This window comes from Saccopteryx bilineata, chromosome 3 (assembly GCF_036850765.1).
Source record: "Saccopteryx bilineata isolate mSacBil1 chromosome 3, mSacBil1_pri_phased_curated, whole genome shotgun sequence".
In the NCBI taxonomy this organism is placed as follows: domain Eukaryota; kingdom Metazoa; phylum Chordata; class Mammalia; order Chiroptera; family Emballonuridae; genus Saccopteryx; species Saccopteryx bilineata.
Genome location: NC_089492.1, coordinates 283066798 through 283091960, shown reverse-complemented (window position 1 = coordinate 283091960; position 25163 = coordinate 283066798). Strand labels below are relative to the sequence as shown.

Sequence of the window (25163 nt, the reverse complement as noted above, 5' to 3'; positions counted from 1 at the left end):
TCCAGCGTCTTCTCTTTACCTCTCTTCCCCTCTCCCTCTTTGTCTCTGTCTTTCTCTGTCCCTGTCTCTCTGACTCCTGCTACCCATCTTCGGCCATCTTCCCTCTTCTTAGGCCCCCTTATCTCCCTTACTTGGGGAGACAGAGCCAAGCACTGCACACAGCCCACCGCTCACCTTGGCACAGAACACACAAATCCAGCCCTCACCTCACAGACGTTCCTGCCCCTCCCACCTGGACCAGACGGGAGTCTGGCTGGGGCAATGAATTCCTGCCCAGGTGGGATCCACAAGGATGGGGACGTGGTTCCCTCCCAAAGCACCTGAGCTGAATTCAAGCCACATTTTATCCTGGGACTGCATTGGGACCAGGGCAACCACAGCTGCATTCTAGGTGTAGCCAAGAAGTGCCCAAGCCTCTAGAGTGGGGCTCTTTATTACCAATGACAGCCTCCCTTGACTGAATGCCTACTGTGGGTTCACATTTAAAATTTATAAGAGTCATATTCATCTAGGAGCTATATTATTATACCTAATGTATAGATGGTAAAACTGAGGCTTCAAGCAGTAAAGAAATTTACCCAAAGCCATGGTCTATCCAACTCCAAAGCCTGGACCCTTCCTGCAGGCCTGGCCCAAATGGACAACAGGAGCTGTGTCTTGGAATTCTGAGTAACCAGATTCTCCCAGACATTGTCATCAAATAACAGAAATAAGACTCAGTTATAGGGACAAGACAGAGGCTCCCACCTCTTTCCAACCCAAGGAGAACAGGGTGTTTGTGTGCCCTGGCCAATCCCTATAGGACCCAGGCAGAAAGACTTCCCTGCAAGCTAAGCCTATCCTTGGGAGTCTGCCATCAGCAGGAGGGGGCACCTAGGCTGGGCCTGTGCACCCCTCAGGGAAACTCACCAAGAAGAACTTGGAGTCCCCAGGACCAGCTGCAGAGACAGCAGCTGTTTCCACAATCCCGGGTGCCATGGCAACATGTGTGCTCAGACTGGTGACCTGCAAAGTGCCATCTGCGTTTCACCAGGGCCAGAGAGGCCTCCACCCACCTGAGAAAGGAAGTGTGGTAATGTTGCAGTCGCACCCCAACCCCTACCCGCCCTGGCATAGCGCAGACCTGTCTGTCATCCCCTGTCACTCGGTGATGCAGGTGGCAGGGAGCAGCAGCATGCCAGCTTTACAGAGGTGGACACTGAGACACGAGGAGTCACCCTTGCCCGTCCAGGTCACTCTGCCTGGCATCTTGCTGGACCGTGGGTGGCATCTTCCAGGCTAGGTTGCTGTGGGCGCTGAAGGGCTTTTGTCTGGGCAGTTAGTGGCCTCCAGGCATGGGGAGAAAGGTTTGGGGGGACCTGGCATGACATAAGAATGTGTAGTCACCAAGCTGATGTCATCTTTCCTGGGGTCATTCAAGGAGTTTAAACAGAGGGAGGTAAAAGAAAAGGGGGGAAGGGCTTTGTAACTTGAAAAAGTGAGATTTCCAGGCTGTGGGGTGATTTTTTTTTCAAATTCAAAAGTAATATAGTCGATGCAGCAAAATTGGGAAACAGAAAAGTGTGCAGACACAAATACTCTGGAACACCCACACATTTGCACGCACACACACACGCGTGTGCGCGCAATTACCCATCACCCCTTTCCAGAGATAAAAGACTTTAACACTTATCCATCTAGTATATTATATACATATAAATTTATATACACATTTATATATGTATATCCATGATTACAGTTATACATAAGAGATTATATATAATTTTAAAAATACTCTTGGGAATCCACTGTACCTGCTGCTGTCTTACATGGGGCTTTTTTACTTGGCGATAGATAGACTGTGACCATTTTCTCATGTCAAAAATATTCTCCTGTGACCAATTTCTCACCGCATATATTCCAACATGTGAATGGACCAACATTCATTCAGATAAACTCCCATCAATAATCATTTATACTGTTTCCTGGGTGTTGTTGTTTTTTTCCAGTTATTATCCATGTATACATGTTTATAATGGAACTTTGGCATTACGCAAAGGCAAGAAGGAAATAACCATTCTTCCCGGATCCCAAACTCAGTAACTGTTAACATCTGGGTGTTCTTCATGCCCGTTCTTTCAACGGCATGCCTGATTTTAAGGATAAGGATTTTTTTTTTACATTGTTATGATTTACAATATACAATATTGGTCCTTCTAGTCAGGCTTACTGGTTAACACTTATTGTTTCTCATGGTATTGAGTTTGTCTGTTGGGTTTTCATTTAACCCTGCTCTATTTAGGAAGGAGATACTCTCCCCCGCCCTGGGCTGATTCTGTGCAACCTGAGCTTGGTCTGTTTATCAGGTGGTGATGCAGCTGACCGTAGATGGAGGACTAGGGTTAAAACATGCTGGCGGAGAGACTCTCTTATCTGGAGGGCCATTCTGGAAACAGGCTCCGATGTGTTAAAGAATGAAGCTGGGCTCCACCCTCCTAAGAAAAGATGCCCAAAGATGACTAATGCTGCGTTGTTTGCAATAGTGAAAAATGGGCAAGGACCCTTGTCCTTCAACAGGAGGCGGGGGAAACGCATGACAGAGCATCCATCCCACGAGTCCTGTGCAGGCAGAAGACATTACGGGTCTTTCTGAGACGGAAGGATGTCCCACAGTGTACATAAGAATGGCATATTACAAAACGGATCGCGTGGTGCGTGGGTCTGTGTGTGTTTGTAGTCGGGAAGTTGTGTGTCCCAAAGTACATTTAGCTAAACACTAACAGCTGCTATCTCTGAGTGTGTGGAATTTGGGGCGCTTTTCACTTTCTGTTTTATTTTTATTCTTTTCTGGATTAATTTTTTAATGTTCTTTTCTTTGAGGGGTCATAGATTACTTTGGTAATGGGGGAAGGGTAGAAAAACAAAACAAAAGCCACTTTGATTTTTGATAGAAGAAATGCATGGGGGGAAGACATCTCTGCCTTCCTCCTGCACCCGGGAATGCACACTCAGAGGGTACAGCCTGCCTGTCCCTGCCCCCCTGCCTCGCACCCTCCCCCCCAGCATGGCCCTTGTGCTTGTGTGTTGCAGACTCGGACAGTCAGTGCAGCCCCACCAGGCAGAGCCTCAGCCTGTCGGAGGGCGAGGAGCAGATGGATCGGCTGCAGCAGGTGGAGCTGGTCAGGACCACCCCCATGTCCCACTGGAAGGCCGGCACCGTGCAGGCCTGGCTGGAGGTGGTCATGGCCATGCCCATGTACGTCAAGGCCTGTGCGGAGAACGTGAAGAGCGGGAAGGTAGGGCACCCCCGGTCCCCAGTGGGAATGCCCCCTGGCCCTCCCATGGGTGTTACCAACCCTGAGCTGGCCGCCCCCCTCACAATTCGCACCCTCAGGGTTAGGAGGAGGTGTAATCTAGGAGCCAGCCGGCTGGCCTAGGTTCAGGCCCCGGTGTTCCTAGTAAATCATCATGTCTCCCTAACAAGACATGTAACCCTCCTGAGCCTCAGCCTCCTCATCTCCAAAATGGGACTAGCCTCCGTTTACCTGGCCAAAGGGAGGCAGGACTCTCTGGAGGGCTCTTTGGCCTGGGAGGTGATCCACCTACCTCCTGGAGCCCTGGCCCGCGGCAGGCTGCAGGGATGCTCCGGGTGCTCTGCTCTGACCACGGGGAAGGTGGGCAGGGAGCCGGGGAGAGGCCGTCCCAGCCAGCAGTCCCCTCTGGGGCTCAGCCCCGGCCAATAGCAGTCCTGGGAGGCCTCGGGTGTCCCTCCAAACCTCCCTTCCAGGCTCTCGGTCCCTTCCTTTCTGGGGAACAGGTGCTACTGAGCCTGAGTGACGAGGACCTGGAGCTGGGCCTGGGCGTGTGCAGCTCCCTGCACCGGCGCAAGCTCCGGCTGGCCATCGAGGACTACCGCGACGCCGAGGCCGGCAGGAGGTGAGCCCGGCCCCACACGCACCCTGCCTGAGTGGGCCCCCAGGGAGAGGGAGAAAGTCCCCCCAAGATCTCTGATCACACAGGTGGGGTGAAGGGGCGCTGTAAGCTGGGCCAAGTGTGTGGAATGACAGGTGTGACTGAAATGGTCCCAGATGCTACTAAGCAGGAGGCCTAGGCACATGCTTGTCCCACTCACGGAAGATGGAGAACAGGGAATAAGTGAGACCCAAGAGGCCCTATGATCCCCCCAGTGCAGAAGTCGGGGAGAGCTCATGCCACCCCCAGAACTCTTCTATCTCCAAGGGTGGGCCGGCCAGAGTGGATCTGGGAATTTGGCCACAACGTCTGTTCTTCCTGCTTCTAGCAGAAACCCCAGCTCCTACGGTTCCAGGGTGTAGAAGGCAGCAGAGACAGGGAGGAGGGGGTCGGGACAGAGGAAGGAATGGACAGAGCGGGGCAGGGGTAGGGGTGAGGATGGGGGTGGGGGTGGGGGTGGGGGTGGGAGGGGTCTCCTTTCAGAAAGCACACCAGGGAATGGCCAGAGGTCCCTCCTTCAGGTGTGTCCCCACCGCTCTCCCCCCATTGCGCAGAACACCCCCACTGGCCTACCTCCTGCCTGCCTCTCTCCTGACCTTTTGTGAGCAGGACTTGTTGAGGGGCCCTCATTCACCAAGCAGCTTCAGGGAAGAGGGGACGACCTACCCCCCCCCGTGTGTGCACGCACTCACACACACACACACACACACACACACACATACACACACACTGAAGTGCTCAGAGTGCAGAGAAGGAACAAGCTGGTGAATCTGACACTTTTGTTTTGCATAATTATCTCCTTCACTGGTTTCGCCATCATTTTTGTGCAGTTAATTAATCAAACATGGCGGTGTGTGCTATTATTTGCAGAAGCAGATTTATGGATTTAAAAAAAAAAAAAAGGAGGAGGGCGGGGCAGGGCTGGGCTGGGAAATCAGGCTGGTTTGGAAGCAGGAAGACCAAAAAATGTGTGTCTGGGAGATGCTGGGCATCATTTCGTGGTGGCAGGGAATGATGGTATCAAGTCAGAAACTCAGGTAGCAGCTGAAAGCCAGCAAAGCCAGAGTCAGGCCCCTGCTGGTCCTACAAGGAGGAGCGGCACCCCGCTGAGATTCCCCTCCTGAGATGTCCCACAGCACCTCACACTCACAACCCACTCCTGACCAGTGACTTCCTCGGGACCCCCAAAAGTTCTCACCATCCGTGATCACCCCAGCGGGAACCCCCTCCCGCCCTCTGGTCCCACTCATGACATGGTCAGAAAATATTGCTTGTATTCACCAGACAGGGTAGGGCTGCCTGCTTCGCCTCTAAAATGTGGGCTCCCTCACATTCCCCCTGAAACATGGCTGACCCCAAGAACCTCTAGGAGCTATGATTCTACGGGGTAGATTCAGATCAGCAGCCAGATGTAAATGGTTCTGGAAAATTACAAGAGCTGTAAACAGGACTGTTTCCAAGGATTGTGAGCCCAGCCCTGGACACTGCAGGGCTTCCTGGGGAAGGAGGGGCCTTAATTCAAGGGTTTCAGTCATTCCCCATGGAAATCTGGCCTGTCTCTAACTTGCCATGTGACCTTGCTCTCTCTAGAACTAGTTTTCCACCTCTGAAGTGAAGGAGAGTAAATTAGACCAGTGGTTTTGCAACTTTTGGGGGACCATGGCCCCCTTGAGAATCAAATAAAGACTTTTAGCACTTTTGCCAGAAGAAATATACAAAACTTCACAAATTTGCACTCTGGGATCTTCTGACCCACCCATAGATCTCTAGGGTAAGAACCCCAGTGAGGTCATCATACAGAACACATCCTGTGTGACTTTGGGCATGACATTGCCCTCTCTGGGCCTGCTTCCCTTATTTCTAAAATACTGGAAACAAAAAATTCACCAACACTTGCCAAACTATCACCTGCCACTTTGGATACGATTTTATTTAACTGTCACAACACCAATGTAGGATAGGCATTTTTACCCCCATTTTAAAGAGGGAGAAAATGAGGCCCAGAGAAGTCATGGGCACAGAGTCACACTACAAGATATCTGACTTTGACGTCAATTCCCTTTCCAGGACCCAGTGTCCCCTTGGTGTTAAAACAACAGCAACAGCTCCTCCTGCTATTACTGATGGAACACTTAATGTGTCCCAGATCCTGTGCTAAGGGTTTTCCCTTCTCTTACCATTTAGTCCTCACAACTCCAGGAAGCTAACACAATTAGCCCCATTTTACAGATGAGGAAACTGTGGCATGGAGGTGTGAGGTCTTGAAGCCAGCATCTGTGTTGCATAATGACCCAGATGTTCACTAAATCTCTGTCCGAACTCAAATTTCAGGGCCTAATCTAGCCCGTTTGGGGAGGGAGGGAGCAGTGTCAAATTTTATAAAATGCCTTAAATTACTTGTAAGGTCATGCCATTTTTAGTCAACTTGGGCACTTCCAGTAGCTCAGAACAATAGCTGAGACAGTGTTGCCAAGCTGGGGCCCCATGGGGACAACTTAATGAAAGGAGAACATTTTGGAGGGCAGGGGTGCATTCATTGTCGGCAGGGGGATGGAGATTGCTGATTATGAATGGGCCTCTCTCCAGTAGGTTGGCGAAGTGCCCCGCCCACCATGCCGCCCCACAACTTGTTGTAACACTGATTTGCTGGTCGTTCTGGTCTCCAGCGGGGACAGCCCTGGCCCAGTGGCATCTGATTCAGAGGTCTGGGACAGAGGGCAGTGATGATTGTGCCTGCAAAGTGTCCCTCTGAAGTGACAGGATGAAGCCTGCCCTAGAGGGACCGGAAGGGGGTCTGCCTGCATCCCAGAAAGGAGCTGGTCTTTGACAGAAGGTTCCAGTTCAGGTGCTCAGTCCTGGGCAGCCTCCTAGTAGACCGGAGTCAATGCTCCACTCACGCTGTCCTCCATGCATGGGAAGCTATTGAGCATAAACTCGGAGCCAGGTGGGGCCCCTGGGTGTTGATCTATATGCCACACCAGGTCCTGCTCTCCAGGAGCTGATGGTCTAACAGGCAGCTGACCAGATGAGCAGCCGTTATCCAGGGTGACAGGTATAGGGATGGGACTCCCTGGAGGCTCTGGGCACAGAGAGGTCCTGACCCAGCAGCAGAAGTGACCTGAATGTCTTCAGAGAGAGATATCTCTGCAGAGTCCTGTGAGAGTTAGGCAGGTGCGGAGGGTGAAGTAGGCTGGAGAACAGGCCTCCAGACAGGGAGATGAGGAGGCCCTGGCCGCTGGGATCAGGCACAGTGGTTCCCGGTGGGTGAGGGGCGGGAGGTGACACCAGGAGCCCACACTTCTTGTAATCACTCTTTCAATGTAGAGTCTGCTGTGTGTGTCGGGCACCAGGCTGGCTGACTCGCTGAGAACAATCCCTGTGCTCAAATCAATTAATTTTCAAGTTCCATGTGTGATTAGAGCTTAGAAGGGAATACTTAGAGGCAGAGGGCTTGGGCTGGGGAAGCAACTTCAGACAGCACAGCCTCTATAAAGAAAAAACTGAAACTGAGGGGCTGGGAAGTGAGCCTTGGGCAGGGCTGGAAGGGACCGGGTGCAGGGGGAGGCAAGGACAGGCGCCCCACAGCGGGAGCGGCAAAGCGATCAGCGCACGTTGTAAGTCCCCCAGAGCCTGCCCCCCCCCCGGAGTGGGAGGGGAGGGCAGACCTTGTTAGGACCCTCCAAGGACTTCCGATTTTATTCCTGCAGAGGAAGGTCACCGCAGTTTTCTTGTATTGTTTTATTTAAATCTACATTTTGTCCTTCTTTTTTCGACTTTCACTTGTTATTAGTTGAATGTTCCCACTACTGGCTTATGAACTGTACTTCTTTGTAGTTCTAGGGTTTATAGCAGGGGTCCCCAAACTACGGCCCGCGGGCCGCATGCAGCCCCCTGAGGCCATTTATCCGGCCCCCACCGCACTTCCAGAAGGGGTACCTCTTTCATTGGTGGTCAGTGAGAGGAGCATAGTTCCCATTGAAATACTGGTCAGTTTGTTGATTTAAATTTACTCATTCTTTATTTTAAATATTGTATTTGTTCCTGTTTTGTTTTTTTTTACTTTAAAATAAGATATGTGCAATGTGCACAGGGATTTGTTCATATTTTTTTTATAGTCTGGCCCTCCAACAGTCTGAGGGACAGTGAACTGGCCCCCTGTGTAAAAAGTTTGGGGACCCCTGGTTTATAGTATACACAATCACCACTGTCTTCCATTACTATTATACAACTTTGTCCATAGTATGAAATGACTTGCTCCCCTGCCTCTGTGCTATGGTTTCCGTATGGAAATAATATGCTTCCTTATACATTGTCCTCAAGATTCACCCGTGTTGGAGCATATTGCACAATTTCCTTCTTCTTCAAAGGGTGAATGATAATCCCGTTTTATGTATTCACCACCTTTTGTTCATGCATTCGTCTACTGATGGACACTTGGGTGGCCTCCTCATTTTGACTATTGTGAATAATGCTGCTGTGAATGTAGGTGTACCAATCCCTCTTCAAAGCCCTACTTTCAATGCTTTGGGGTATGCACCCAGAAGTGGAATTGCTGGGTCATATGGAATTCTATTTGTCATTTTTTGAGGAACCAACGCACTGTTTTCTACAGCGGCTACACGCTTTTACCTCCCCACCGACCACGCACAGGTTTCCGGTTCCTCCGCAGCCTCAACAACATGCGCTGTTCTACGGGGGGGTTGATAGTAGCCATCCTAATGAGTGTGAGCTGGTATTGCATTGTAGTTTTGATTTGCATGTCCCTAATAATTGGTGAAGTTGAGCATGTTGTCACATGCTTACTGGATATCTTAAGAAAAATGTCTGAGGAAATCATCTGCTCGCTTGTGAATCGGGTTCTCTTTTCGTGGTTGAGTTATAGGAGTTCTCCTTTTGATTCTTTTGTGTGGTCCAAATTTCCACATGGCCATTATTTTCTTTCCTCTTAAATTCCTTTGCCCTTTCTTGGAGTTCATTCCGCTGCTGATGAATTCTTTCAATTTTCCTTGTTAAAAAAAAAAAAAAAAGCCTGACCTGTGGTGGCGCAGTGGATAAAGCGTCGACCTGGAAATGCTGAGGTCGCCGGTTCGAAACCCTGGGCTTGCCTGGTCAAGGCACATATGGGAGTTGATGCTTCCAGCTCCTCCCCCCTTCTCTCTCTGTCTCTCCTCTCTCTCTCTCTCTTTCTGTCTCTTCCTCTCCTCTCTAAAAAATGAAATAAATAAAAAAAGAAACAAAGATTTAAAAAAAAAACAACAACTCTTTGCTACCACCCTCATTATTTTAAGACTCTTTTTTTTTTTTAGGTTCACAGAAACATTGAGGGGAAGGCAGAGAGATTTTCCCATGAGCCCCCTGCTGCCACACATGCATGGCCTCCCTCACAATCACATCCCCCAACTGGGTGGAACATTTGGTCCTACTCAACCCGCATCGACACGTTGTCACCACCCAAAAGCCATAGCTGACATTAGGGTTCACTCTTGGCGTGTGAGTTCTATAAGTGTGGGCAAACCTATAATGACACACAGCCGTCCTCACAGTATCAGGCCCGTGCCACTGCCTCACACACCCTCCGTGCTCCACCTGCCCGTCCCTCCCTCACTCTCCCTTCCCCCCTCAGCCCTGACGACCAGTGCTCTTCTTTCTGTCCCCATAGTTTTGCTTTTTCCAGAATGTCACATAGTTGGAATCACACGGCATGTCATCTTTCCAGACTGGCTTCTTTCGCTTAGTAATATGCATGGAAGGTTCCTCCACGGGAGGACTTTAAGCAGAGAAATGACAGGATCTAACGGATGTTTTTAAAAGTCCGCCTGGCAGCCGTGGGAAGAGTACATTAAAGGGGACAAGGCAGGTGGGGCAGTCAGGAGGCAGTGGCGGAAATCCATGCCAGAGGTGGTCGTGGCCTGTACCCAGAAAAGGAGAGAAAGGGACAGACGCACTGACCACTCTGATAGACGGGCAAGGTGGGAGGGGGAAGAGGCCAGGCAGGTGAGGACGTGGAGCTGGGTGACGGTGGGGGGTGGGGAGGCGCAGGATGAGGGGACGGGCCATTTCACTTGGAACCCATTCAATGTGAGATGCCTGTGACAGCCAGATGTCAAGGGGGCAGTTACCCAGAATTTGGGACTCGGAAGAGAGGAGAGATGTGAATTTAGGACTTCTCATTTACAGAAATAACCGTGAGCTCTGGAGATGGTTGTCCCCCAGAGATGGAGGGCGTCAGGGTGGAGGAGGAAGGGAAGGGCTCACAGGGGAAGATGTGCTCGCTACACGGCAGCACCCAGCCCAGGCACAGTGCTCAGTGGCTGCTCTATGCACATTTGTGGGATGAAGGAAGGACTGGGAGGAGCCAGAGAGGACCAGCGGCAGGAGGAGGCGTAATCTGTCAGCTCTGTCCCAGGGAAGGGGCTGGGAAGGGCGCAGAGCAGGGAAGGGCTCACAGGGGGAGATGTGCTCGCTACACGGCAGCATCCAGCCCAGGCACAGTGCTCAGTGGCTGCTCTATGCATATTCGTGGGATGAAGGAAGGACTGGGAGGAGCCGGAGAGGACCAGCGGCAGGAGGAGGCGTGATCTGTCAGCTCTGTCCCGGGGAAGGGACTGGGAAGGGCGCAGAGCAGGGAAGGGGTTACAGGGCAAAGTCTGGGGGAGAGAGGATGGTACCTGGAGGGAGCAGGGAAGGGGTTACAGGGCAAAGTCCGGGGGGGGGGGGAGAGAGAGGATGGTACCTGGAGGGAGCAGTGGAGAGTCAGAAGGAGGAAACTGAGTCAGGTGGATTTGAAAATCCAACCCAGGTCTCCAGCTGGGTGGATGTTCCCAGCTGGGCTGGTAGAGCCCATGAGAAGGGTCAGAGACTCAGGGTTACCTCTGGGGTGGATGGGAAGGTGGCCCCCAGAGTCTCTTACCCTTCTCACGGGCTCCACCGGCCCCAGCTGGGATGGAGGAAGAGGGTGTTCCTTCTACCCGGCAGGGAAAGGAAGGATGCTCACTGGCCCTGATCCCAGGCCTGGGAAGGAGGGCGGCATCCTCTGTGAGTCCATCATCATACACGGTCCCCTGCTGCTCCCACTTAGACCGTGCTGCTCCCCTACCGACAGCGCCTCTGGTCATTTCCCTAAGTCCCCGCAGGTGGGAGGTGCTGTCCTTATTCCTTCTGCGTGGCTGCCACCATGTGGCCATCAGGGAATGACAGCCGACTGCACTGCCCTCACCGGGCGCATCTACCCTTTCATGCCTTTGAGCCGTACTCGTGGTGCACCTACTATGTGTGTGGCATTGGGAAAGTTTTTGTGTGGGGTACAAAGAAATCTGAGGTGTGGGGAGGAGAGAGGACTTCGAATAGAAACAATGTAGATTTTTAATTCTGATTCCAAGACATGCCACTGTGTGACTCTGGCTGAAGTGCAAGCAGAGATGGGCCAGGCCAAGGCCTTGGGGACTTCGGGGGTCTGTAGAAGCCCCAGGATGGGCTGGGCAGGGCTCTCCTCAGAGGTGCTGCTTCCTGCTGCATATGTCCCTGCTGTCTGTTACTGTCTCTTTTCACGGTTAGTGTCCGAATGTGGTCTCTTCTTGTCCTATCCTCTCTCTCTCTATTGTTCCATTTTTGGTCTTTGGGGCTTTCTCTCTTGATTGATAGAAAGACAGACAGATAGATGGATGTCTCTGTCTTCTTTTTCTCTCTGGTTTTTTTCTGTCCCTCTCCTCTTTCCCTCTCTCCCCCCACCCCGCTCCTTTCTTCCCTCCCTCCCTCCTCTTTCTCTTCCCTTATCCCCCTCTTGCCCCATTTCTTCCCCTTTATCTTTCCATTCCACCCCTGCTCCTGTCTATCTCTGTACCTTTCTTGGTTCCCTGCCCCACCATTATTTTCTCCCTCTGTCTTCATCTCTGTGCCATTTCTGCCTGTCCCTCTATTTCTTCTTCCTTTCCCCACCCATCCTTCTCTCCGGCTATGTCTCTCCTCACCAGCCTGTCCAAAGCCGCTGACCTGGACCATCATTGGGTGGCCAAGGCCTGGCTGAATGACATCGGCCTGTCCCAGTACTCCCAGGCCTTCCAAAACCACCTGGTCGATGGGCGGATGCTGAACTCCCTGATGAAGCGAGACCTGGAGAAGCACCTGAATGTGTCCAAAAAGTTCCACCAGGTCAGCATCCTCCTAGGCATCGAGCTGCTGTACCAAGTGAACTTCAGCAGGGAGGTGAGAACCAGGATGTGGGGTGCAGGCTCCTCCCACAGCCTTGCTTTTATCTCTGGCATTCACTGTCCATGCAATCATCTTCCCATTCATCCATGCACCCAGGCATGTGTGTGTGCATGCATGCATCCACCCACCCATGCATGCATGCATCCATCCAACTATCCATCATCTTTCCCTCTCTCCATCCCTCCACCCCTTCATCCCTCTACCCCTTCATCCCTCCACCCCTCTATCCTTCCATCTCTCTATCCCTCCATTCTTCTACCCCTCCATCCCTCCACCCCTCCATCCCTCCTTCCTACAAGTGCTTATAGCATGGGGCAGACCCTGTGCTCAATTCAAGGGAAGCGGTGAATGCTCACTCCCCAGTAACTCACTACTTATCCTCACACAGGCACTCTGAGGAAACCGTGAGCACTGTGGCCCCTCGCTCCCCATGTGACCTCAGCATGCTCCCTTGTCCCCCAAACTGACCCACTGTCTCCCTCCCCACCAGGCCCTCCAGGAGCGCCGGGCTCGCTGCGAGACACAGAACACAGACCCTGTGGTCTGGACCAACCAGCGGGTGCTCAAGTGGGTGCGAGATATTGATCTGAAGGTGAGGGGTGATGGCGTGTGTGACTTCAGGCAAACGTAAGCCCTGTATTTTTTGTGCGTAAATCAATATCCATTTTTGAGTGAGTTGAGGCATCCTTACCCAGGCTGGTAAGAATAACCCACCTCCCGTCACTAAAGAGAGGCAGGAACTACTCACCCCCCCCAACAGGACTCCCAATATTGATGCTTTCCTCATAGTGACAGTGGGGTGCTGGGCCATCCTCGCTCTCTAGAGCAAGCGTGGGGTTGAATTCAGGTCCATTTTCTCACCTAGGTACTACGGGATGCTTGCCAAGGTCTGGGATAGGTCAGTGACAAAATAGTCTTGGTCACTGCCCTCGTGGCCCCAAAAGAGTAAGGCTCAGTATTAAAATGACTGGTCCCCAAGGGGCCAAGCCTTGCTGTTGGGAGCATATCCCTATTTGGAGCTGGGGCCTCCGTGGGCCAGCGGGCTGCCCCATCAGGTCAATAGAGCGGCCCTCGCAGGTTAACAAGCCCCCTCTCAGCCAGCAGGGTGGCCCCCAGACTAACCCACCTTGTGCCTTCCCTCAGGAGTATGCAGATAACCTGACCAACAGCGGGGTCCATGGCGCTGTGCTGGTGCTGGAACCCACGTTCAACGCTGAGGCCATGGCCACCGCCCTGGGGATCCCCAGCGGGAAGCACATCCTGCGGAGACACCTGGCGGAGGAGATGAGCACCGTCTTCCACCCGGCCAGGTGCGCATGCGCCGCCGACTCCGACTCCCGGCTGTGGAAGCGGGCAGTCCTGCCTTCCCATCCCGGGCCCTCACTTAACTGGGTCCCGCTCGGCTCTTGCAACAAGGTGGTTGGTCTCCTTTTACAGATCAGGAAACAGGCTCTGAGAAGTGATGTGCTTTAGCCCAAATGTCATAGATGTGGAGGTGGAGGGACAGTCAGGTCTGGAATAAAGTGTGGGGGTTAGGTATCCCGTCCCGTCCCCCCACCCTCCACCCCACACTCAGCAACTGGAGAATGAGAATGAGAAGAGGCCACGTGGGGTGGGAGGAGCTGGGGAGCATTTGCACTGGCCCAAGAGGTAGAGGCGGCCATTCGGGCAGGGATAACTGTAGGGACAAAGGGTTGGAGATTTGGGGAAAGGGACAGGCATATTAATGGTGTTTATGGTCCCAACGAACAGGCTGTGTCAGCCTACCCACCCTAGTCTCCTCCTCTGAAAAATGACCAGAGAATAAACACCTGGACAGATAAACCAGGCTGTTCCCGGTGGAGTCTCCCCCTTAAGATGACTGCAGTTGAGGTTAGATGATCCTTTATTGAGCACTTGCTGTATACTCGAATAGAGACCGGGCTAACCCAGGACTGTATCCCAGACTGATTTCAGGCAGGGTGAACTATGGTGATGGGAGTAACAGCAACATGATGGGAATAAACAGCATGTTTATTTCCTACGTTGTCACCAACCAAGTGTTGTCACATATCATTTCATTTGATCCTCTTCCCTATGAGGGAAGCTTAATGAGAAAGGATCATCACCCCCATTTTATGGATAAGAAAACTGAGACTTCAGAGAGAGGCAATGACTTGCTCAAGACTGGACAGGGCCCATGGCAGTGCTGCACCTGCCAGCAAGGACAGCAGTGACCTCCACTGGGAAGTCTCTGGCAGGGCTGAACAGTACCTAGCTCCACTCCCTATTAGACATGATCCCTGAGGCCCTGTTACAAAACTTCAGTGAGGCCGACGGCATGCTGCGTGCCTGACACGCAGGTGCCCCAGGATAACCAATAGTTCACGTCCCCTGACCTCACACCTATGTCAGTGAAGCGCTTTCCTCTTGAGTCGGTTACGTGGGCTCCAGGTTCTCACTGGCATTTCAGTGGAGAAAAGTGATTTTTTTTTTATGAACTCAGAAACCCGACTCTCACGCACTAGTGAGATTCCCCCACCATCTGTGTGATTTTAGCAGGAAACTTGCCCTCAGTTCCCTCTACCTGAAATGGGGGTAATCACTGCTCCTTCTCAGGGCTTCTGAGGGGGTTCCAGGAGCCAGCATGGGTGAGGGCCCTGGCGGCAGGCCCAGCACACAGTAGGTGGCTAATCAATGATCTTTCCTTCCTTCCCGGGCTCCTAAACCCTCGTCTGATTGGATGAGACTTAGCCCTCAGGTCAGCCCCGCTGGCAAAGGTGACTCCATGCCTGGAAGGCCTCCCTTCCCGTGCCACAAGGCCTTTTCAGTGCCCGAGATGCCCCCTGCCTTGACTCAGGAAATCCCACTGGGGTGCCCTGTTCTCTAGAACCTTCCCTCACCCAAATTTATCCTTCCAGTGCCCCATTCCCTTGAGGTCTGACGAAGTGACTAGAAATGTCCAATTAGCTATGTCAAGCCTCCAAAGACCTTAGTTCTGTACTTGGTGTATTCCTTGAAGCATTTGTGTTTTCTGGAGTTTTAATTCAAGGAGTCACAAAGTGGGGTTTCAGCGGCTATGGGTAAAATGAGGGAGAGAGTTTGGCATGGCAGTGGCAGGGACGTCCCCAAACTCCTCTGTCTACACTCTTTGCACAGGATGTAGCTTGTTAAGACCAGACTCGCTTACCGGGCCCCATTGTATGGATGAAGAAACTGAGGCCCAGCTAGGTCATCAGCTGGCACAAGGGCACAGCTAGGGACTCAAACCAGGTCTGTGCTCCACACAGCCTGTGCTGGTCACAGTGAGATACAGTCATAGGAACTATTCACGGTGGGCCAGCCTTGTGGCCCAGTGCATGCATCATCTCAATCCCTTATGAAAGAAATGCTATTGTGACCCCCTCCCCCAACAGAGCACACAGCTAAGGGGCCAAGTGGGACCACTGATGTGTGAGTATGCGCATCTCTGGAACACAGGTGATGACTGGACAACCTCCCCCAACTCACTTGAAATGGGTCTTTCCCCAGCTCCACAGGCATTCGGGAGGCTGAGCGGTTTGGCACACCCCCCGGGAGGTCCTCCAGTGTCCCCCGGGCGGGAAAGGAGGAGAACAGTGGCATCAAGTACAAGGCTGGCCGGGTAAGTCACTCTATGCGTCCCCCTGTGAGTCCTGCAATCTGGGAAGGTCTTTCTGTCATCTAGACCCACTCTGCCCTTTTCCAGCTCCTGTGGAGGCCTGTGGACAGGGGGCTCCCAGGCCAGGTCACAGGTGCAGCTGGGAAAGAGGCCCTGGAAGCTGCCTTCCAGGCACCGGTATGATGCTGAAGCCCCACAGGTGTAAAGTAGTGGCTCAAGGTGCGGGTCTCACCTGCCTGCATCAGAGTCACCTGGCGGTTGTTTATCATGCAAACTCTGGGACCCACCTGGAGTCCTAAAGCTGAGAACCTCTGGGGTGAGGGGGAACCCTGCATGCAAGCTGCCCAGGGGATTCCAAAGCACCCCAAACTCTGAGAGCCGCTGACTTAGATTTTGAACTCATGACCTGACCAATCACAGCAGATGAGCCTCTGATGTGAAAACATGTGTACATGTGGTGTGGGGCTGATCACAGACTCAGACCAACACAGAGTCCTGAGCGGACCCAGGCGGAACTACAGTGTTTCTCCTTGACCTGGGAATGCAGTCAGACCTCATGCCCATGCTCAGACGGTCTCTTCTTCATCATACCTGATCCCAATTGTCCTCCTGCTGAGGAGGAGGGTGGGAGATTTGAGGATAATCAGAGACTATGTCTGTCCTCACCCTTGGTAACCAACTGATTCCTTTCTGTAGGGAACACAAAGCTCTCTCCTAACGTTAACTCACAAAATTCTCTCTGTCTCCCTGAGCCATGGAATATTATTACTAATAGGAAAAGCACAGAGAGGTTAGTTAATTTACTCAAAGTCACACAGCAATTAAAACTGGAGATACCACATTTCCCAGACCCAAACATTCAATTCCTTTCTTCCTCTGTATTTTGGTCTCATTCCTCTCTTCTCAGCTGCCCCTGGGGAAGATCGGAAGGGGCTTCAGCAGCAAAGACCCTGATTTCCATGATGACTATGGCTCTCTTCAAAACGAAGACTGCGGAGACGATGACCCCCAGGGCAGGCCAGAGCAGTGCCGCCTGGAAGGCTACAATGGCCTGGAGGTCACCAACGTGTAAGGAATTGATGCTCTGCCAGACCCAACATGGGGACTCACATGGAGGAAGAGTGGCCAGATGCCATAGCCCCTGTACATAGTGACCTTGGGCTGAGGGGGCTCCTCTGGTCCTGGGGGACATCCCAACGGACTGCTGCAATTTCAGAGGGGAGCACAAGGGATGAGGAGGCGCCTGCCATGGACTTCCTGCTCAACGGAAGTGTCCCGGCCAAAAGGACCTGTTACAGCTCCCAGCCCCTCCAAATTCAGCCCCTGCCTCCGAGTGATTATCAGCCATTGTCCTGGAGCCTTGAACTGGGCTGTCAAGGTGGAAAGAGACCCATGATGCCCCAAAACTCCCTCCCAGGAGGAGCAGGTGGGACTCCACCCAGACATGCAGAGCCCAGCAGTGACAGCTATCAGAGCAGGCAAAGCCTGAAGCCGACCAGTCAGCATGGGACCCAGCCAGCGAGGTGGCCGGCGAGAAAACGCTGTCTCATGCTGAGATGTCCATCCTCGCTCCAGATGGAGAACGTAGCTGCTCTTTTGGGTCACTGCATCTCTCTTGGGAAAAAGCAAAAAGGGGGAGTCATTTCCCCTACCCTGAAAGCCCCGTGTCACGTGGGGTGGCTGTTTGCTCCATCCTCCCTGGAGCTGCTCCACAAGCTGGGGCCCGAGCAGTGATCCATGCAGGGTGGGGGTGGGCAGCAATGTTCCCAGGAAATGCAGGTATCGTCGGGGTGAAAGGTATGGCAGATAGCAGGGTCAGGGATGACTGACTTAGGTTCATGACAACTGTACCAAATGTGCCGATAGATCTGGGATTGGGGGACAGGGAAATGTTCACTGTTAACCCGGCAAACCTTTGTTGTGATGTCTCTGTCAGCTGACACAGAGGTGTGCTCACCCAGTGTCCTCACTGAGATGAGTCTGGCAGAGCAAAGACATTCAGATGGTGGAGGGAACCCCCAGCCCTCTGCTGGATTCTGCCGCTGTTCTGCTGTGTGGCTTCTTCCCAGTGGCCTCACCTCTCTGTGCCTCAACCTCTTCATCTACAATACTTCTGGTTCCCTCCCAAGGATGTTGTAAGGATTAACACTTGCTAATGTCTGTAACATGCTTTGTAACCTCTCAGGAGACGGGTGGGAAGTTAGGGGTGGAGGGGCTAATTTCCCATTTCTAATGTTGAACTGCTTCTCTCTAACTGTGTTATGTTTGAAGAAATGTGCAAAAGGAGGACAAGGAATGTTTCATGTTTCAGCTCTCTAGAGCCCCCTACTGGGCTTGATGGAACAAAGAGAGAGAGAGAGAAGTCCCGTGTGCACAGTCCCTTAGAAACCAGTCTGATTTAAGTGTTCAGACTTGAGTTCCTGGACCTCCAGGCTGAGAGATGATTTGGGAAGGACAAATGCACTGGGCTTCTACTTTCACTTCAGTTATCAGCACGAGTCATTTGTTGGAACCACGATGCTCCACTTCTACCGAAGCCGTTTGCTCCAAGAGTCGAGGAGAAGCGTGAATTTCCAACACTCGCAGCAGGAGTCAGCCTCCGAGAGCTCTTCAACTCAGCGAATTGAGAATTGAGCCGAGGCTCAAGGAACTGGAGCATTCCTTCCCAACTCCGAGACCAGGGTGTTTTCTCTAACCTTAACAGAAGCACAGCCTCCTACCCCGGGGGAACCAAATCCCTAGTGGGTGGACAGGTAGACGCCCCCTTCTGTCTGAATGTCTGGCCTCCTAGGGACTCACTTCAGATTCCAGGGCCTGGGGGTGAAGTGCTGGCACCTGCCTTGGATTAGCTGAGGCTCCAACGTCCAGTCTCTTTACGGGGTTGCACGTGGGGCCCGGCGTTGCAGAGCCCGGGCAGGAGAGCTAAGCTGGTGCCGCAGGTCATTCCTGAGGCAGCTTCCAGGCTGGGTGACCCGGCGACCCAGCATCTGCCTCTCAGGGGGGCAGCAAACCAGGAGGGCAGTTACTCCCGCAGGGTGAGCAAGAATGGCGACTGAGTGCAGACCTGGTTATCTGAAACTGATGTTCACCTGACTAGTCAGAAGTGAAGCTCTCATTGTTCCCTGACTCCCTCCCGTTGGGGACAAGATGGGCGAGCAGACAATTAGGGATCACTGGCAGGGATGGCATTAGGCCGGAAAGCTTGGGGCAATGTGGGCAACCTCAAACGCACCTTTCGGTCCAGATGATGCCCTGATCACACCTTCTCTCCGATGTTCGTATCCCTGGCAGCCAGGCGAGCGCTGGGAGCTGGCTTTTCAGCAGGAGAGCAGGTTGGCTGATAAATAAACAGACTCCACAGAGTCACATCAGGTGGGCTTTGTCTGCTGGAAAAGCCCTAAATGTCAACTCTGCTGCAAGGGTGGGCAAGAAGAACAGGGGGTGCGGACAGACTTGGCAGAAAGATCTGGTAGCTGATCGGCAAAGGCTGGCAGAGTGGCCGCCTACAGAACACTGACCTGCCATACCCTGTCCAAACAGCCCGAGTCGTGGTCTCAGTCCTGAAAGGGGGACATGGCATCTGACTTGGGAACAATACAGTGTGCTTCTCAAGAAGGTGTTGTTGCCTGTGCCTGCAGGTGCTGGCCCTTGGAAAGGGGTGGTTGGTGCCAGAGGTCAGGAAGAACCAGGATAGAACAGGTACCCCATGTTCCTCCCAGGAGCTGGGGGCAGAGCCACCAGAAGGCACCTGCTCAGCTGACTCAGCTTTCTGACCCCAGACGCCTCTCTGAAAGACCCCTTTGTCCTTGGCTGAGCAGAGCCTTTCTCCCAGAAATCTGTGTGTCAGCCTCGTAGTCTCCGGGGCTCCAGTCTGCAGAAGGCAGGGCATGGCCACACGAGAGCCTGACCAGGGTGACGTGAAGGGGAGGGGTCCTTACAGCCAGTGTGGAGGGGCCTCGAAGCATTCTTGAGGTCACTGAACTGGGTCTGGCAGCATGGGGTGACCTGGGCAAGATGTGACTTCCCTGCTCACCACGGAGCATGCAGAGCTCTCTGTTTCTCCAAGTCCCGCTCTCCCTTGCCCATGAACATGGGGTCATTGGGGGCCCCTCGCCTCTGCACTGCTCCTCGAGGCTCCAGCAGGCTCCTGGCGGATGAGAGGCAAGGAAAATCCACCATGGAAAACAGCATGTTGGAATCTCACACTGTTGCCAATAAAATGATTGGCTGGTGAGGAGAATCTCCCGAGCCCTCGCCCCAAGGTCAGGCGGCTGGGGGGTGTGGCCGAGGAGACAGCTTATCCATGAACAAAGCTGACGTTTCCGGCCTTTGGTTGCTGGTCAGGGCCCCGAATGTCTTCTCAAGAGTGAATTTTAACACTGTAACAATAAATACTACTGCACAGCACTTTTTCCCAATGAGGTGGCCTTTCTCTCTGTGTGTTCTCATTTAATTTTCCCCAATAGCCTTCTTGAGAAGATTATTCCTCCATTTCATAGATGGAGAAACTGAGGTTGAAAAGGCCGAGGGGCTTGCCCAGCTCTATAAAACTAATAACGGATCAGAAACTCAAAAAGTCATCTGCCTCCAACCCCCAGGCTGCCTCCCTCCCCACGTCCCCCCCCCACACACAGCCCCCCCCCCGCCACAGGCCACCCCAACCCCCCCACCCCCGCCACTGCAATATTGGTGATCCCACACTCCTCCCACCTTCCAGCCTGGGACTTACCTTACCAGGTGGTATCCCTTAAAAATGGAGTTCAGGTGTGCTCTTTCCTGCCGGAAAAGCTTTTCCAACTGGAAAAAAAAAAAAAAAATTCTAGGACAGGCCAAGTGGGATATCTGTATTAGGCAGTGAAAAGTGACAGAAACCCAACTCAAAACTGGTTTAAAACTAGGAAGGATTTACTGGTTTATGTAATGAATAGTCCAGGACAATGACTGGTTTGGACAAGGCTGGATTCCCTGTCAAATGACACTTCCGGGATCTTCATCTCTCCGTATCTCTTGGCTTTGCTCTCCTCTCTATCAAGCTTATGCCCAAACAGGTTGTCCCCTTCTGCTGGCACACTGGCCAGCAGTCACACAACCTCCCAGTTTAGCAACCCTGCCGAGGGCGGGGCCTCTGCCTCTAGTTCCAGCAAAGTCTTAGGGTGGAATCTCATTGGCTTGGACCAGGGGTGGGTCCGCATCAGGCCGCACGGCACTGGTGAGAGAGCCAATGTCCTATGGCTCTTGGGGGACAATGAGGGATCCTTTAATGTGGCCAGAGGGCTTTTCTCTTTCCTGATTGATGCTTCCCTCCCTAGCAGGTGGGACAAGGCAGCCGGACCTCAGGGAGAGTCACCCCCTGATGTTCAGAGAGGAAAAGAAACTGGAGTCTATGCACCCAGCAGTTTATAGGACTGCCCACAACAGAACTGAGGCTTCAGGGGCATCTGACCCAGAGGTCAGGTCTACAGACAGCTGATACAGGCCGGACACTGCCCTGTCCCACGCGGCAGGGTTCCTCAGCCTGGGCACTGTTGACATTCTGGACAGACTTTCTGGAGACAGAGCTGCCCTATGCATTGCAGGATGTTGAGCAGCATCCCGACCTCTACTCGTTGGGTACCATATCGCCCGCTGTAGTCATGACAACTGCCGATTTTTCCAGACACTGCCACAAGTCCTCTTGGGATGCAAATCACTTCCCCCACCCCCCAACCCTCGTTGAAAATCACAGCAGTGCATGGTTTTGCCCATTTAATCCCCCTAGCAACTTTCAGGTAGGTATTGTTTTTCTCATCTGACAAATGGGGAAACCAAAGCACAGATAGGTTACATGAATCCCCAGAGTTCTGCGCTATGAGTGGGAGCCAAGAGTCTGACCCAAGGTTGGCCACCACACCCAGCTGTTCTCAGTAAACAGTTTCCTCCACAGTATGGAGATGTCATTACTAGCAGGGGTCTCCAAACTTTTTACACAGGGGGCCAGTTCACTGTCCCTCAGACCATTGGAGGGCTGCCAAATACAGTGGTCTTCTCACTGACCACCAATGAAAGAGGTGCCCCTTCCAGAAGTGCAGTGGGGGCTGGATAAATGGCCTCAGGGGGCCGCATTGCGGCCCGCAGGCCATAGTTTGGGGACGCCTGCTAGTGCAAGCTGGCTCTGCCCCCCTTCACCCGGCAGAAAATTGCTCTATAAATTATAAAGTTAAAGGGGAAAGACAGCTTCCTGAGCTCCCAACTTAAAACAAGGTAATCACTCAGGGACTAGAATGGTCTGGTTGAGTATTTATACCAGCTAATCCCATACCGCACCCCCATCAACCTCATTTTATTAAAAAAAAAAAAATAGGACACAAGCAGGAAGTTTCCACACTTGCTCAGGCTTCATAGACAATTCCGGATGGAGCCTGAGGGCAGCTGAGGTGAGAGCCGCCTTACTCTTCTCACCACGGGCTGGCGGTCCCCAGCTCTGCCACAGACACAGGCTGGGCGGCCTTTCCCTGTCCGGGCCTCAGGATCTCTGCTGAGAGAGGCTTCCCTGCTTCTGCCAGCCTTGGGGGACGGCTGTGCCCCCACTTCCTATAATTCTTGAGGGTGGGGGTCTGATGATCATACTGCCCCTACTGCCTCCACCCCCTCCACTCCACCCTCACCTTCAGGGAGGTCACATGACCCTGTCTGGACCAATTGCAGCCCTGCCGCCCCCTGGCCCTGGGATGGTCCTGGAAGAAGGCACCGAGATCCGATAAGGGAAACCAGAATCCTTACCTGTACTTTTCAGAACTGCCAGCAAAAGGTTAGTTCCCACTTCCTTTTAGATCTTAAGCTATAAGATGTGCCCCAGAGCTGCAAGCTGCCTTGTCCCTCCCACAGGAGATGCCCAGTAGAACGGGGTCAACCCAGAGCAAGAAAACAAGATGGCAGAAGGGAGCCAGGAGGGTTGACATGTGCCCTGGATCCAACTGTCCCTGCAGCTGCATCCACTCCTGCTTCCTGAGGCTAGGTTCAGTGACACCCTAACCCATCCTCCCCACCCCATTCCTCCACTGTATTATTTTGCTGGGGCTGCCATCCCAAAGTTCTGGGGGCCTTAACCAACAGAAATTTAATTTCTCACAGTTCTGGAGGGTAGAAGTCCAAGATCGAGGGGTGAGCAGAGTTGGTTGGTTCCTTCTGAGGTCTTTCTCCTTGGCATGTAGATGGCCATCGTCTTCCTGTGTCCCCCCATGTACTTCCCCTGTGTGTGTCTATGCCCTCATGGCCCCTTTGGAGAAGGACAGTAATAGTGGATCAGGGCCTGCTTTGATGACGTCATGTTAACTTAATTATGTCTTTGAAGTCCCTGTCTCCAAGCATAGTCACATTCTGAGGCACTGGAGGTTGGGGATTCAACATATGAATTTTGAGGGGCACCATTAGTCCACAGCACTCCCACTTGGTTAATTCCATTTGAACTGGTTTTCAGTGGTTTGACCCTAAGAGTCCCAGTTAAACTACCCATCATACACTGGGCTTGACCCCAAGTGACTCCTGTCCCTTCTCCTAACTCCCACATACTCATACCTGTGCACACACATGCACATACCGTGCATACACACAACCTCCCCCTGCATGTAGAACCTTCTAGCAGCACCACACAGAACAACATAAAGGGTGAAATAATCCTAAATTCTTTTTCTTTAAATTGACCCCGTCTTCCTAGCTAAAGCTGCCTTTCCCCTTGAGCCTGTGACATTGCAAAGTCACAGGTCAATTGGTTACAGATATGATATTAAATATTACATTTTGATATGTTTTCATGCCTCATTTGCCACTGGAGTCAAGGACAGACTCACATCTCTCATGGAATGGGGCCCAGATTTGTCCACACATAGTGTTTTATTACATGCCTCACCCTCTTACAGGGGGAGCGACGAGACCTCGATTCTTGTCTTGCTTGAGAGAAAGAATTCAATCAAGGCACAAAACGCAGCAAGAAAAGGAAGAATTTATTGGCGAAGAAAGTTAGAGGAAAGGGGGCCTTGGAGACAGATTCAGGGGGTGAGCCCGGGACGAGCTGCTGCTGCCCGCTGCTCCCCTGGTTGTGAGTCTCATGGGGTCCCTTAGAGCTTAGGAGAAAGAGGGAGGCAAGAAACCGACTGACCTGTGGGGGGAAAAGAGGAGAAGAAGGAGGGGGAGTGAAAGGCTCGGGAGTGCCCCCAGAAAAGGGCACTGAGACATCTGTCCTAAGGATTTTAAGGGTGGGGATTGTAGAGGAGGTCCCAATAGACTAATCATCAGCTTTCCAGGTGTGTCCTTTTAGGGTCGTGTTCTTCACTGATTGCTGTTCCGGTGCTAGAGCAGGGGCGTTATAAGTCAATGCAGCTGGTCCTGAGGTCAGAGGTCAGCTGTGGCTTACCTTTGTCTGGTTTCCTGCTTTTCTGGGCTTGGAGCTGAAACACAACTGAGGACTAGATCTTATCTCTAGGGGTTAATGTTTAAGTGCTATTATTCTCCAGTTTTCTTGTTCCTTCCTCCTCTAAGGGGGTCTAAAACCACATGACTAGCCATATGCCAGGGGAAGGTCCAAACTCCATGACCAATGATATAAAATCAAGGGGTCTAAACTGCATGACCAGCTGAGCAGGAAAGGTCACCCTGGGGCAAGGTCCTTGTCCCTGTTGCTAGGCACCTGGGCCTTTTCACCCTGGTGGCCTTCTGGCCTGGCCTATTGTCCTTTGCTCTGCTCATGTCTGTCTATCCAGATTAGGGAAGGATATAATATTGTAGTTGACACCTGGGTTCAAGTCCTGCTTTTATTACTACCAATTGTGTGACCTTGGGTCAATGTCTTAACTTCTTCCCGAGTCAGGAACTGCTAACCACAAAACTGCATCTGTGGGGAAGAGGCAACCCTGTGTCACCCCACTGCCATGTCACCATTTGGACACCCTGAGGAATGTCACCCTTATCTGGTTTCCTGGTGGAGGTTCCATGCTGCCGTGTCCAAGCCAGGTTCTTCTCCAGGATCAGTTCACTCTAGCTGACAACAGAGATCAGACCAGAGCCGAGGACAGAGCCAGCGTCCCCCTGATGACACTGAGCCTGAGGACACCTGGAGCCGGGCCTTGCCGGAAGCCCTGCAGAGGCAGGTGACATGCAATAACGTCCAACGGAGAGCTGTGGACAAGGCAGAACCTCTGGCCTCAAATAACAGGCAGAATGGGCCCTGGCCGGTTGGCTCAGTGGTAGAGCGTCGGCCTGGCGTGCAGAGGTCCCAGGTTCGATTCCTGGCCAGGGCGCACAGGAGAAGCGCCCATCTGCTTCCCCACCCCTCCCCCTCTCCTTCCTCTCTGTCTCTCTCTTCCCCTCCCGCAGCCAAGGCTCCATTGGAGCAAAGATGGCCCGGGCGCTG

General features: G+C 52.6%; 1 protein-coding gene across 5 annotated transcripts in view; it reads left to right on the top strand.

Annotated features, from left to right (window-relative positions):
* KAZN (kazrin, periplakin interacting protein) overlaps positions 1-17168 on the top strand; it is a 760285-nt gene extending 743117 nt beyond the window's left edge. For all 5 annotated transcript variants that reach the window (XM_066270382.1, XM_066270383.1, XM_066270384.1 and 2 more), the window contains 7 exons: positions 3070-3275; positions 3797-3915; positions 11922-12153; positions 12650-12751; positions 13303-13469; positions 15670-15781; positions 16686-17168. In XM_066270382.1, coding sequence (XP_066126479.1) covers positions 3070-3275; positions 3797-3915; positions 11922-12153; positions 12650-12751; positions 13303-13469; positions 15670-15781; positions 16686-16850 — 1103 coding nt within the window. In that variant the 3' untranslated portion in view covers positions 16851-17168. The remainder of the gene's footprint in view (positions 1-3069; positions 3276-3796; positions 3916-11921; positions 12154-12649; positions 12752-13302; positions 13470-15669; positions 15782-16685) is intronic.
* The last annotated feature ends 7995 nt before the right edge of the window (positions 17169-25163 follow it).